Source organism: Olea europaea, unplaced genomic scaffold (assembly GCF_002742605.1).
Source record: "Olea europaea var. sylvestris unplaced genomic scaffold, O_europaea_v1 scaffold363, whole genome shotgun sequence".
Lineage (NCBI taxonomy): Eukaryota > Viridiplantae > Streptophyta > Magnoliopsida > Lamiales > Oleaceae > Olea > Olea europaea.
In genome coordinates, this window is record NW_019255539.1 from 316,692 (window position 1) to 331,336 (window position 14,645).

General features: G+C 34.3%; 1 protein-coding gene across 1 annotated transcript; it reads right to left on the reverse strand.

Annotated features, from left to right (window-relative positions):
• Nucleotides 1-9,924: 9,924 nt before the first annotated feature.
• On the reverse strand, nt 9,925-12,155 carry LOC111386602 (9-cis-epoxycarotenoid dioxygenase NCED1, chloroplastic-like). The gene has a single exon (XM_023011072.1). It carries the CDS (start codon nt 12,059-12,061, stop codon nt 10,331-10,333), a length of 1,731 nt encoding a protein of 576 aa, XP_022866840.1. The 5' UTR covers nt 12,062-12,155; the 3' UTR covers nt 9,925-10,330.
• Between the last annotated feature and the right edge of the window lie 2,490 nt (nt 12,156-14,645).

Here is a 14,645-nt window from a genome sequence, read left to right on the forward strand (position 1 = left end):
GATTTGTGGAGAACCTCCAATGTTTTGATAGGTGGCTCAACTGGATAACGCCACAAACACAGATTAATTAATTACACGTGTCAATTTATTTCCGAATCAATAGGAGTCAGTTTTCTGTGTGCATTCACCCCAGAAGACAAGTTGGTAATTGTGGTGAGTGAGCAAGTGACGAATTTGATATGATTTAGACATTGATGAGTGATCTCGATTCATGAAAATAATACACAAAAATACATATTATATCGATTCGTGTCATTGCAAAAAATTTTAGGTGGTTGTTTTATAGTGCAAAAGAACTGAGATTTTGTTGTGCAATTCTTCGTTACACTGAAAAACACTTATAACTCACTCGATCATGTTAGATAAATTTACATGTACAATTTTTTATAAACGAGTAGTGGTAAGATTTGAATACATAGTTTTTGTGTACTCTAATATCGCGTTGAATATTAAAGAGTGACAATTATAAATTTTTAGCGTACTTTGCTTGTAAGACAACTTTTCTTTATTGTTTATTTTTGCTATTTTAAGTAGGGATTATGATTATTTTTTCCAATTTTTCCTGGTTGGAAAATATTATCAAATTTCCCAAATAAAATCAAAACAAGGCTGGGGCAGAGTTCGTGTTGGAAATGCTCCACTTTCTATATGCACTAATATTTTATTCGAAAAAAATTGAATAATAATGTGTCATAATCCTAATGTTACATCCTAACAAAGTGATCAAATTCTAACATGCTTTATTAAGCACTGCATAACAGACATTATCTGAACTAAATAAAATAAGTAATCTTCATTAGTGCGATTTATTGGCTGACATAAATTAACATTCGACCACCTTTAGCATGGACTCAATAATAATATCACTTTGGAGTATTTTAATTTCTTAGGTTTTTGTCGGTGGTCATTACGATATAAAAAAGGCGCAAGCCTTTTGATGTCTAGGTTCGCATTGATCATTTTTTCCCATCTTTTTTGTACCTGGCATATTCTTCTTCATGTCTACTTTTTAAGTTTACCGACCTTTTAGAATACTGCTTATTATTCACTTAAAATAATTGAAACATTTTTTAGGCTCCATTCTAGTTTATGTAGACTAATGTGAAAGTGATCGAATCAGATCGAACTTGACCATCTTCTAATGTCTCCAAAGTCTATGGAGTGTGATGAACTACATGATGCATTCTTGATTTCTCCTAAATGCGAGTAATATGTTGAATTTAAGACTTAAAAAATATTATTTTATTTATGAAATAAATTTTACACACTTTGATTCTATGGAAACACTCCTCACTAATACACTACGCTACCTCATTATTTCTCTCTATCCCACTTATTCTATTTGCTCTCACTCTCTTCACACACTTTCTCTCATCACTCATGCATGCATAGTCACTTTGTATTTATAGGTGTTAATGAATGATTCTAGTATGGTGGTGAAGATAATTCTAGATATCTCTAGCTTTGGTAATAAGACAGTATTACAGATGTCCCCTAGAATATTCTAGCATATAAAATTGTATGTGACTAAATTAATGGTGCACTAACTAGAAAATTCTAGATTTTAAAGTTGGTGATGATCTTCATAATATTTGCTCCAAATTTTCAGGTATTTCGACATTCACTAAGGTACATTACATTTGTCGGATGCATATTTCGTTAATAACAGTAGAGCATATGAAGGAGTTCATCATTTGGTGTGTTTTTGTGTTTCACCCTCAAATCTGGGTTTGATCTGCACATTTCTTGGAATTGGCTTCTTTTGTTTAACAACATGTTCTCTGAATAGTATCTTGTAATATTGTATAGCATAACAAAATGATTTTAACTTAATTTTTTATTTTGTATAGCGCTCAATGTTACATCGTCCACCCTACAAAACAAATTGACCTTGTCTGTCAAGGATCAAGCTACAAATTCTCGGCCTTAATCCTAGCATTATCATCGATAGATTCTCAGCTTTAATCCTAGCATTCTCATTGACCCATAATTGTTGCCTTCCACTTTGTCTGCTCAATTTTTCATTCAATTGTATTATTTCCATTTCATTGTAATCATGCCATATATAATCATGTAAATGTGGATATAAATATGATATCAACTCACCACTAGAAAATGTGGTGATTTTCAAACACTTTCATGGTATCAGAGTACACTACGGATTAACATCCCTCATACGATCCTATCTCCATTTCCATGGCTGTTGAACCCTCCTCCAACCTCTTTCTTTCAATACCCTTATCCACATGGTTACAATCAAACTCTCCTCTTCCAATTATCTCCTATGGAAGAGCCAATTGCTTCCTCTTTTAGAGAGCCAAAAACTAATCGGGCATGTGGATGGAACTATATAAGCTCCACCCCGTTTTATCCCTGAAAATTCTCAGACACCAAATATCAAACATGTGGCATGGAAACAAACTGATCAACGCCTCCTTAGTCTTCTATTGTCCTTTCTCACCAAAGAAGCCATGGCAAAAGTGGTGGGACTCACTACTTCACGCGAGGTGTGGGTTGCCTTAGAGAACAACTTCAGCCACCGCTCCAAGGCCCGTGAAATCCGTCTCAAAGATGATTTGCAGCTGATGAAATGAGGCACCAGGTCTATTTCGGAGTATGCTCGCTCCTTCAAGGCCCTATGCGATCAACTCCACGCAATTGGACGACCCGTCGACGACACTGACAAAGTACACTGGTTTCTCCGAGGTCTAGGCTCAGAATTCTTAACCTTCTCTACGGCCCAAATGGCTCTTACTCCTTTGCCAAGTTTTTCAGATCTTGTGCCAAAAGTAGAGAGCTTTGAGCTTTTTAAAAATCCCTGGAGCCGGCTGCACCGTCCCCTGCGACGTTCACAGTGACCAATCGCTACCCTGTGAAGATGAATCATCGAAGGTCCTCTTCTCGCAACCAACACAGTTGAACTAGCAGCCATGAACGAGGACAAGGATGCTTCCCCATCAGATGATCCCCACGCTACCAAATCTGTCGCGCAGACGGTCACTATGCAGACCGTTGCCAACAACGGTATGACCGCCATGGTCATACCCCCAAGGCTCAACTTGCAGAAGCCCTCAATTCTTCCTACTCTGTCTTTGAACATAAGGCCTTTGATTGGTATTTAGATACAGGGCCTTAGCCCAAATGACTCCAGCCCAAACTTTCTTGGATCAGTCACTTCTTATACGGGTAAGGATTGTGTTATTGTCGGAAATGGTGCTTCCCTACCCATAACCCATACTAGTAAACTCTCCAATTCTCCTGATTTTCAACTGCTAGATGTTTTAGTTGTTCCTCGCATCACTAAAAATCTTTTATCTATTAGTAAATTAACGAGTGACGTTTCGTTATCTATTACGTTCACTAATAATTTTTTCACTATTTAGAATCGCCAAACGGGAAAGGTGGTGGCAAACGGTAAACGAGATGGTGGGCCCATCTCCCGTGAAATCAAATTTGATTTTTGCTTTTTTTTTTTAGTGACGATTATTCTTGTTTCACTTGGCTTTACCCATTAAAACTGAAATCTGACTTCTTTAATACTTTTATTCAATTTCAAACGTTTGTGGAAAATCAACATTCTGCTCGTATAAAAAAAATTCAAAGTGACGATGGTGTTGAATTCACTAGCAACTGCTTTAAAGCACATCTTAGTACCTACGGTATTCATCATCTACTCTTTTGCCCTTATACACTCGCACAAAATGGTCGTGCCGAGTGAAAACATCGTCATGTTACTGAAACAGGTTTGGCTCTACTTTTCCACTCTCATGTTCCCACTCATTTTTGGATTGACGCTTTTAGCACTGTGGCTTACATCACCAATCGCTTGCCCACGCCGCTTCTCGGAGGTAAGTCACCCTTTGAGCTTTTATATAATTCATCTCCCAATTATGAAAACTTTCATCCATTTGGTTGTCGTGTTTATCGTTACTTACATGATTACATGACAAACAAGTTCTCCCATCGTAGCATTCCTTGCATTTTATTGGTTATAATTCATCTTACAAAGGTTTTCGTTGTCTTGACCCCACTACCTCCAGAATTTATATCACTCCTCATGCCCAGCTACTTGACAGTAAACCTATTCATACCTCCATGGTAGTATCCCAGACCCTATATGTTGAAGGTCCTTTGTTCTCGGATCCTACATTTTGCAGATTTCTTGTTGGTGCTCTCCAATATTTGACCATCACCCGCCCAGCTATTGCTCATGCTGTCAACTCTGTCAGTCAATTTTTCCACTCTCCGACTGGAGACCACTATTTTGCCGTTAAACGCATTCTTCGTTATGTGAAAGGCAAGCTACATTTTTCGCCCATCCGCTGCTCTTGGTACTTTAGTTGCTTACTCAGATGCAGATTGGGCAGGCTGTCCCGATACTCACCGGTCTACCTCTAGTTACTCTATTTATCTTAGCGGTAATTTGGTTTCTTGGAGTGCCAAGAAGCAACCTACCGTTTTTCGCTCCAATTGTGAATCTGAGTATCGTGCTTTAGCTCTCACTGCTGCTGAACTTCTTTGGCTCACACATCTTCTCATTGACCTCAAAGTATCAATTCCACAATTGACTCTTCTCCTATGTGACAACAAGAGCGCCATCTTCTTAAGCTCCAATCCAGTTTCTCACAAACGGACCAAGCATGTTGAACTTGACTACCACTTTCTTTGTGAACTTGTTCTCGCTGGCAAGCTTCGCACCCAGTATGTGCCCTCTCATTTGCAAGTTGCTGACATCTTTACCAAAAGTGTGTCCAAACCTCTATTTGAACTCTTCCGATCCAAGCTTCACGTACGCTCAAATCCGACGCTCAGCTTGAGGGGGGTGTCAAGGATCATGCTATAGATTCTCGGCCTTAATCCCAGCATTCTCATTGGTAGATTCTCGACCTTAATCGCAGCATTCTCATTGACCCATAATTGTAGCCTTCCACTTTGTTTGCTCAAATTTTTCATTCAATTGTATTATTTCCATTTCATTTTAATCATGCCATATACAATCATGTAAATGTGGATATAAATATGATATCAACTCACCACTAGAAAGTGTGGTGATTTTCAAACACTTTCATTGTCCATGTCTCTTTTCGAGCAATGAAAATATAGTTTTTGTCCTCATTCTTTTTTTGCTAAATATTGGAAAAATAATTTAGAACTAGAAATAAATAAAATGAAAAAATATATAAAATTTTCACTTTCTTATTATAGTTTAAACTTTTAGGAGACATGGTATCAGAGTGGACATATATCGTTAGTTTATGTCTCAATATTATCCTATTAATGAGATTTCTACTTTATTATGCGTTAAATTGAAAAAATGTATTTGGATTGCAGATTTGCACGTAGGTAGGTGCTTAAAAAGATAATAAATATCTTAATTTTTTAAATAATTCAAACATTTAAAAGAAGTGGATTAACAATACTATCTCTGACTATACATAACACACGCCTTCAAAAACTCTAGGTGGCAGTGCAACAAAAATAGCTTTTCGCAACACATAAAAGTCATTAATCGATTGTTGCTAAATGTATCTACCGCAATGTTCTAATATGTGAATGTTGCCATTAGTTAACATAATTGAGATTTTGCAATATTTTTTAAGTGTCTGCTGTTAATATTGTCTTTTTGCAACATTTATTTAGTGTTTCGCAATATTTAATGCTCGTTGTTAAAAGTTTGTCCTATTACAATGTCCATTGACTGTTGCGAATATTCAAATATATAGTCTTCCACAACGTTTGTTAACGGTTGAGAAATGTTTCTCCTTTTGCAAAAAAGATAAACCTAATATGAGACAGGCTAACTTTTCACAACATTTATTAAATGTTGTTAATATGAAACGGGCTAACTTTTTGCAACGTGTACGAGACAGGCTATTTTTATTGTAGTGTGATTTGGTGAGTCTTACCATCGTAACTGTTTATATTTGAAGAGAAATATAAAAAAATAAAAAATAAAAGAGAGAGAGATTATATATCCATGTCAAACTGGCATTTTTATCATTCTTTATGTCTCGTCGTTAACTATGTAAAATAATAACATTCGTGATCTTAAGTTTCACCAACTAGCAAGAGTTTTCGACTCATATGGTACAAAGGAAGAGAGGTAAAAATGCTAGAAAAATGGGTCTATAGGTCCCCTGCAAAAAGTGACTTTTTTAAAATTAAGTGAAAACTCCAATAGAAAATTGACAACCTACGATAAGGTCAAGAATGCCTTTTTGGACAACCTAAGTTATCAAAAAATAAAAATGAATGCCTTTTTGAATAACCTAATCGTTCTCACTTTTCAAGTATCACTATCTACAGAAGAAAGTTGTGGCTTAAATTCAATCTCCGGCAAATTATAATCTTTGAAAATGGTACAGAAGAAATGCATGTCTCTTTCTTTTTTTTTTTTTTTTTTTTTTTTTTGAAGTATGTTAGTTCTTGGGGCATATAAAAGTCATAATTCTTCGAAAGAAAATAATCTATGATTTTCTTATGAATGTCTCATATCGTAATCTATTTATAAATAATTAATTCACTTTTTATTCATACATTTCAAGGAATTTACAAATATATTAATCACTTATCCACCACTCATTTCTATCTATTTATAATTTAAAATGTTTATAAACAATTCCCAAACATGCTATAATTTAAAAAAGTGAAGAAAAATAATTATTTTTACGGGAGCAAGTTATTTATTGAAGTTTAAACTTCAATTGCTTGAAGGATATTAATTTCTATATTAACTCTTTTCATTAAGAATTTTATTCATTTAAATTTACTTCTTTTATGATCTTTTAGTTTCTCGATATTACTTAAAAAATCAAATTGCTTGCGAGAATTAACATATATTATCAATAGTCACCATATATTCACCATGTTATCCTGTATAGAGGTTGGATTCATTTTTCATCAAAAATCTAATATGTATCTTGTATTTATATTAAGGGAATATGATAAAAGAAAATCTCTCTCTCTCTCTCTCTCTCTCTCTCTTGCATTTCGTTTTCAACAAAATAGAATAACAATTAAGAACAAAGTAAAGAACTTTGTATCATCGACAATAATTTTGCATAGTCAATAATTTGAAGGAGGTTCATAATTATAACATGATATCTAAAATGCAAGAAAATCAAGATACATTGTATATGTTGACAAACTTTCATTTCTTTTTGCATAATTATGGGTTTATCCAAATGTAAAGTAGGCCAAGAAAAAAGGTATTTAACATCTTGTTTGAGAGTGATTTTTTGACTCAAAAATTGATTTTTGATCGTTATTTCACTATTTCAGTCGTCATATTTGACTTTTTCTCTCATAGGTGGATCTCACTTTTCTCTTAACGGTTAAAAAATCAATTCTAAAAATCACTCCCAAATAGGCTTTAAGTATCAAGAATTTTTTTTTTCTTTTTTGCCCTTTTTACAATTTACCTATTTCAAGAAATTTCACAGCATTAATTATTGGTGTCACCTCACACATTTTTTCCTTAAACCATATGAAGAATTTCAACTGCTTGTCAGTCCATTGAATCTGCCCTTTTCTCGCTTAATGATCAACCTAGCAATTTTTATATGATTTTTTTTTTCTCAATTTCTATCTAGCCTTAGGCCATTTGGTACTCATTTTTTTCAAGATATATATCTTTCTTTCTTCTTTTCAACAACATATTTTTATTAAAATAATATTATACGTAAATAAAAAATTTTTCCTTATTTTTCAACCACATATTTCTTATCAATTTACTATTTAAAAATTCATTTTTACATAAAAATGTTTCCCAAACAACTTAAAATTCCAAAAATATGATTAAAAAAAATCTAATTAGTATTTAATTATTGGGTATGTTTGCCTAGAGAGAACATTAATATGAAAAGGATATGCAAATAAAAGTTAGCATATTTTATTTATTTTACCTTGGTGTATTCAATTTGGTATTTGAAAGATTTTTACAGTCTTTTTTGTTTTTTAAATTAAAGTGAATGACTTTCGTATGGTTTAATGAACTATTTGATTTTAATAGATAAAGAATTAACAAAAGTCTTCTATAGAATTCTATAGACTTTTATAGTTTTATATATTTCTATAGAATTCATTTGACTTTTGTACGTTTTTATTTTAGTAAAAAAAAATCTTGTAAATATAAAGCTATGTCTATATAACTTGTTGCACATCATTATTTTAATGTATTATTTATTTGTGCACTACAATATGATAATATTCTGAACTACTACTTGCATAAGCAAATAATTCACAACACTGGGTAAAATATTTCTTAAAAGAAAATTAAAAAAATAAGTTACCACAGTTAAAAATAAACAAGCAAAATAAAAATTTAAGTTAAAACATTTCAATTCTCTCTAATGAAGAAGAAGAAGAAGAAGAAGAAGAAGAAGAAGAAGAAGAAGAAGAAGAAGAAGAAGAAGAAGAAGAAGAAGAAGATATCTTTAATGTGTGATATTATCAATATGTCGAAACCTGTATAAAAATTTTAAACTAAACAAGCAATCAATATGTAAAATTTTAATTACAAACTAATCTATTTTATCTGTAAAATTTTATTTAAAATTGAATGTAAAAATGGTAGGAAATGATGTAAACGTTTGAGACCTAAATGTGATTAAGTGTAAAGGTTACGAACCTTTCATATAATTAAAATATAGTCTAGTTATTGTGGTGTGAATATGTTTAGCCTTAGATAATTGCTCCAGCAATCAAGGGAAAATAAAAAATCAAGGGTATCTAGCCTTTGATAAATTTGTATGATTTTATTTTTGAATTCAACTTTGACTATTGTTTGAAATAAATTTATATATATTGTAAAAAATTTATTTAATATACTATTGAGTAATATACTATTCAATTTTATCAAACAAGTCACGCAAGTTACGAGGGTATAATGCTCATTCATGAAGGACATGTAACAAAACTACCTTCTATTAAGCATAAGCACTAAGTGATGTGTACTTTTACTCCTACAAAAACACATTTTTCTCAATAAAGCATAAAGTCCATACATTACATAAATGATCGTATATAGACTTGAAAGATTATTGTTACTGATTATATGTGAAGCCACGTGGGGGCACCACGCTCATACACGTGGCAGTCAATCAAGACAAAATAAAGAAAGAAGGCAAGAATTGTCTTCCTGGCTGGGGCACTATATCTCCATCAAAACTCCGCTACCTAAGTATGCTTCTTCTCAGTGTCGAACTCCTTCACATCCTAAACTTCCTCTTGTGGCTGAAGTGCTTGTCTTCTTTAGAGCAAGTCCGATGAATGTATCTTTAGGAATGATTAATATAATATTTGCATTAATAGTGTCAAATGCATTTGTCAATGTAATTAATGTGCGACATAGTGATATGAAACTTCGATCAATTAGATGGAGCAACGTGAATCTAATCCAACGATGACCAATTCAGCTTGGTCACTATAAATATCGACTTTTATAACATTGTAAAGGATGGGAAAATATACATTTAAGCACATATACTTATCTTCAATCTCTTGATGTTTGTGTAAGTAAAAAAGTCATTTCTTATTACGCTCCTCTCGATCGTGTGTGTTTCACTCCCACGCTCATAACAAGCCGTTGAATCTTTGACCGGTTATTCGGCTAAAACCCGACGGAATTTACTCACTTGGACTCAAATGGAACCCAATACCTGTTGGTACTTTTTTTGGGGTTAACAAGATGTATTTAAACAATTGCATTAACAATAATAAACAATATTAGTAGATTGATTTGAAAGGTGCGTTTACAATTCTTTTCTATTAAACTGGAAACTAATTACATCTATGCATAATTCTGAAAAAGAAACCTATTATAAAACAAGATATGATTTCACTTTACAATATTAGCATAATATTTCCTCGATAAACATTGCAGAGCATGGTTTATTGATATGAATAGATCGTTATATAACAAAATTAATCAAAAGAGTCGTGTCGCAAATATTGTTTATTGTAAATCCCACAATGACTATTTGGTAAGACGCATTAAAAATTTAAAAATAATAGCAATCCTAACATGCTAGTGAAGTATAGTAGAGATGGCAATGAACTGTTCAAAACATATTTATGGCATCTCATAAAATAAAGTAGAAAACAAAAAGAAACATAAACCAGCTGAGCTCCATTGACACTACATACGTCAAAAGCTACAAGCTTGGCTCCTCAAAAACACAGTAATAATCAATAAAATCTACCCTAAAAATGCAGAATTTTTTTCGAAGCGGCTGCTGAAAGAAGAATCCGGGGACGTTTTTCTAATCTACGATCCCTCTGGCCTATCCCTCCTCCATAAGCGCATATGCACACATATACATATATGTACTTACACTTGATTTTCCAAGTCTTTTGAGCTTATGAATGTCCCATGGAACCCATATGGGACTCTTGATGGAAGCTTTACAGAGGCTTCAGATTGTAAAGTCATGGCATTTATAATTTGCAGCTCGGATCTCCATGTCTTTTCGTCGTGTACAAATGCAAGAATATGCCCGTCGTCTTCACTGTCACAAGTCAAATCCCTTGGGACGAAGAACGGCTCGCCCCCGTATTTACAATCACCGTAGATGAATTTTTGAACTTTTCCAGTCGAGAGGTCGACTTTAGCGAATCCTGAAACTTTCGGCCATGGTTCTGCAATCGCAAGGTAAGCGTACTTGGTTTTCCGACCAAGCCGGTTCCGGTTCACCATACCGGCTTCTAAGTTGATTTGTTCCGAGGATTGAATGATAGGCCGCCTTTTCGATTTACCGGTCTTCAAATTCAGGCGGATTTCCGATAAAACACTCTTCAAATTTTCGTTACATTCGTTGAAAATCGAGTCTGGTGGAGTCATGCAAGAACCAATGACGACGATTTCATCACTCTCCGGCTCCTCCCAAGCATTCCATAAGTGAAAACAAAAGGTTTCCGGGCAATCCACCCATGTAATATCCTTAGCACTTTTAGCATTCTTTAATAAAATCCCAAATCTTGATTTCTTGTTCTTGTCGTAAATCACCGGGGAGCCACCTTTAATCATTTCTTGAAGCTTGAACACCACTTGCTGGTCGGGAATTACGACGTAATTCTCAGTGATAGCAAAATCATGCATCATCGTCGGAACATCCAAATGAATATCGACGTCCGGTGACTTCTTTCCGTCCTTGGAGAATTTGAAGTACTTGAGATATGGTTTTTGAACGACATCGTAGCTTAAAGAGAAGAGCTCACCGGTGATAGGATCAATCTTGGGGTGAGCAATCATGGCGCTTCTCAATTGGTGATCAAAATCATATCGGCCAATTGTTTCGAGATCGCCAGAAGATTTGATCCGCACTTGATAGGGAAGATCATCTTCAGACATGGCTAAGAGTCTTTGATTGAAGTAAACTAAACCGGCGTTGGCTACTCCGGTGCCTTGGCTGTGATCAACCAGCCCGAATAGGCCTCGAGCGTAGAAGAGAAGAAGCCGGCCGATGCCAGAGTGTCCGTGAAGTTCTCCGATGGCTTTGGGAAACACTGGCCGGCCTAATTCACGTTCTTGAGTCAGCCTCTGTGTTTCTGTAAATCTGCAAGCGTAACTCACCGAGTTACCACCGTCAATGGTCACTGCATGGATCATTCCGTCACCGTCGAAAAGGTGGTGGCCGGCGACAGGTTCATGTAAAGGGTTAGCACCGTTTCGCACATATACTCCATTTATGCATTCCGGGATTACTCCAGTGACAGTAAGTTCATGCTTCACCGGCTGCTCCTCCACAGGTGCGAAATTTCCAGCAATTTGAACACGCGGGTCAGCAGTCTTAGGGAGTGAATGCTGTAACTCAAGTGACACCAAGGCAGCTTCAACCGCATCTAAAGCCTTCGCCGCCGCTTTCTGTATTATATTCCACTGAGGCTCCGGCGGCGCCGGCGGGCGAGTAGTTTTCTTCTTCGTCGGTGTAATTACCCCTGTTTGCAAGAGCTGTTTTGGGAAAGTAAGCACGGAAGGAGAGTTCAAAGCACAGTGAATCCTCTCTATTCTTGTCATTTTAGTGAACAAATTTGAGTTTGTATGTGCAATAGAAGAAGCCATAATCTTAAGTTTGTTTATGTCAACGTTGTACTAACAGAATAGAAAAATAAGCAGAAAATTTGGTTCCCAATCTGCAGAAGTTGAGAGAAGAATAAGTGAATTTTGGGGGGAGAAGGGAGAAGAGAAAATGGAATTTAAATAGACAAAGAAGATTTCGGTGGGGTAGGGTTACGTGGTCCACCTTAGACATGTACTACAAGACCACGTGGTATATTTGTGGGAAAGGCACTTGGAAATGCATTAAAAAAACAAAATATGTATTCATATTAGTATGACATGTGACATGACATAGATAAATGGTCTGGTCTGCCTATATGGCTATACGGACATAGATAATGGAGGTGTGGGGTTGAAAATCAAAAAGGTAACATATAATTGGAGGGTGGGTTAAGATTAAGAACCAATAAGATTTATAATTAAAGGGTAGTGAAATTGGTGCCTCCACTCTAATGGGTTGGTCCATTATTTTTACACCTCCTTTTTTCTCAAAGTCTAAGTTAAAATAGTCAACTCCAAAGATGGAGAAAATAGGACGACGTACTAGTCTTTGTTGTCAATAAATTTGAAGTTAATTATTAAATTTAACCAAAGACGTAAAAAATTAGATCACACAGAATCTTCCATTTGACAGAGTACTAAAATCGAATCATTCTTATGAACAAAAGCTAGTCATGTTTAAACAAAATATATATCTATATAGCTTCAAGAAGCAATGTCTATGTTTGTGTTTATTATTTATTTTTTTAATCGTATTTGACAATCTGTGCATTCATTTTAACATCTCAATCTTTACTATGTTCATCTTATGGATATTTAGTCTTTGAACAACTCAGAACGTACGTTCACAAAGTAATACAAAATATGCTATATAAGACTCTTTTATATGTCGAAGTGGATTTGACCGGACAATTCACAATCCTTTTATATTTGGCTTCCTTAATTCGACAACACATAACCCTTTTTAATTTGGCTTCTTTAATTTCTTAGTCTGAACGAAAATTATCGTTTCACATGACAATTTAATAGCAACAATGCAACACCATGTCTGGCTATCCTCCTACCAAACACATGACATTTGTTTCTTATGATCCCAAGATTAATGTACTCAGAAGTTGCCTTTTTCCTCTGCAAAATAAGGTATCCCCTCTTGTCTATACCTGCTCCTTTCATATGTAATTGCTAATAATCTATCTATTTTACTGTTCAATCCTTTACTAAACATACTCGTCTTCTAAGTGTTAAATCTATATCAATCATACAGTTTGTGCCATTGTTGCATATAGTCCAATGAAACAAGACAAAAAGTATAGCAGTCCCTCTCTGGGACACAAATAGAAAAGTTGCTTCATGCCATCCAAATTGGGTTTTTCCTAGCTGTGGTCCACATGGCCGAAAGAATTAATAACCAGTGCTTTCAGGGACCTTCATAGAAAAGAAGGATGAAAATGATGGATGATAATCTGTTTAAACCATGCTCGATATTGTATTTAATAGATTGGACACTAAAAGTTTCTTTTTTCCTTTGATAAAGTTGACTCTTTTACTTCTTCGTTAACATATAAATCACTATTGTCTTAAGTCGTTCAAAAGAGAAAATCGCACTATTTGTTCTCAACTTATGGCGCATCTTGAAACTTGATCCCTAACTTATTTAATAGCCGGTTCAAAATCGAATGGGTTGGGTAAGTTGAAAGCCAAAGTTTGCATGAAGACTTTATTTTTAATATCTCTAAGTTAGGACTAATGATAAACCTAATGTCATTGATGACCTCCAAGATTTCACTAATAGTGGAAATATATGTGCGCAATGGGATTCCATCTTCTCTTTGAAAAAAATAATTCTTTAGATAGATATTTGTTAACATTTATAAAAAAAAAAAAAATCCTAATAAGTCTTACTCTCGAAAAAGACTTCTTTCCGTCGCACAATACATTTCTCGATGAAATATTAGAAATATTTAGTTTTGTTTGGTGTAGTTAAAAATCAAATTTTTAGTAGATTCAAATAAAAGTTGGTAAAAAAATTCAAATAAAAGTTGGTTAAAATTAATATTTGACTTTAACTTAAAATTTTCTCAAGATTTTAAGCTACACCAAATAATGGCTTATTTTACAACGTGACAATGGACTCTGAACTTATCACATTTCTCCTCTTTTATTTGATTTCTAATCAAAGTAAAATAGAGACCGAATTTCAAAAGGCCATAAGTTGGAGACTAATTGTGAAATTGTTTGTTTCGATTACTTTTGAAGAAGTATTCAACTCAAGACCCTAATGGTTTGTTTGTTAAGGAAGATGTCATACTATATAGTATGCCTGGTCGAGACGAATTATTGTAACATGTCGGATATATATATATATATATAGATAGATAATATCTTGTATGTGTTGCTGCCCTTCCAATTTCCATCATCGAAGCTAGAATGGTCGCAATTTCCGTCGCACAATACATTTCTCGATGAAATATTAGAAATATTTAGTTTTGTTTGGTGTAGTTAAAAATCAAATTTTTAGTAGATTCAAATAAAAGTTGGTAAAAAAATTCAAATAAAAGTTGGTTAAAATTAATATTTGACTTTAACT

Bases quoted from the DNA above. Each gene is read 5' to 3' on its own strand.
- LOC111386602 (XM_023011072.1), bottom strand. From the start codon at position 12,061: ATGGCTTCTTCTATTGCACATACAAACTCAAATTTGTTCACTAAAATG.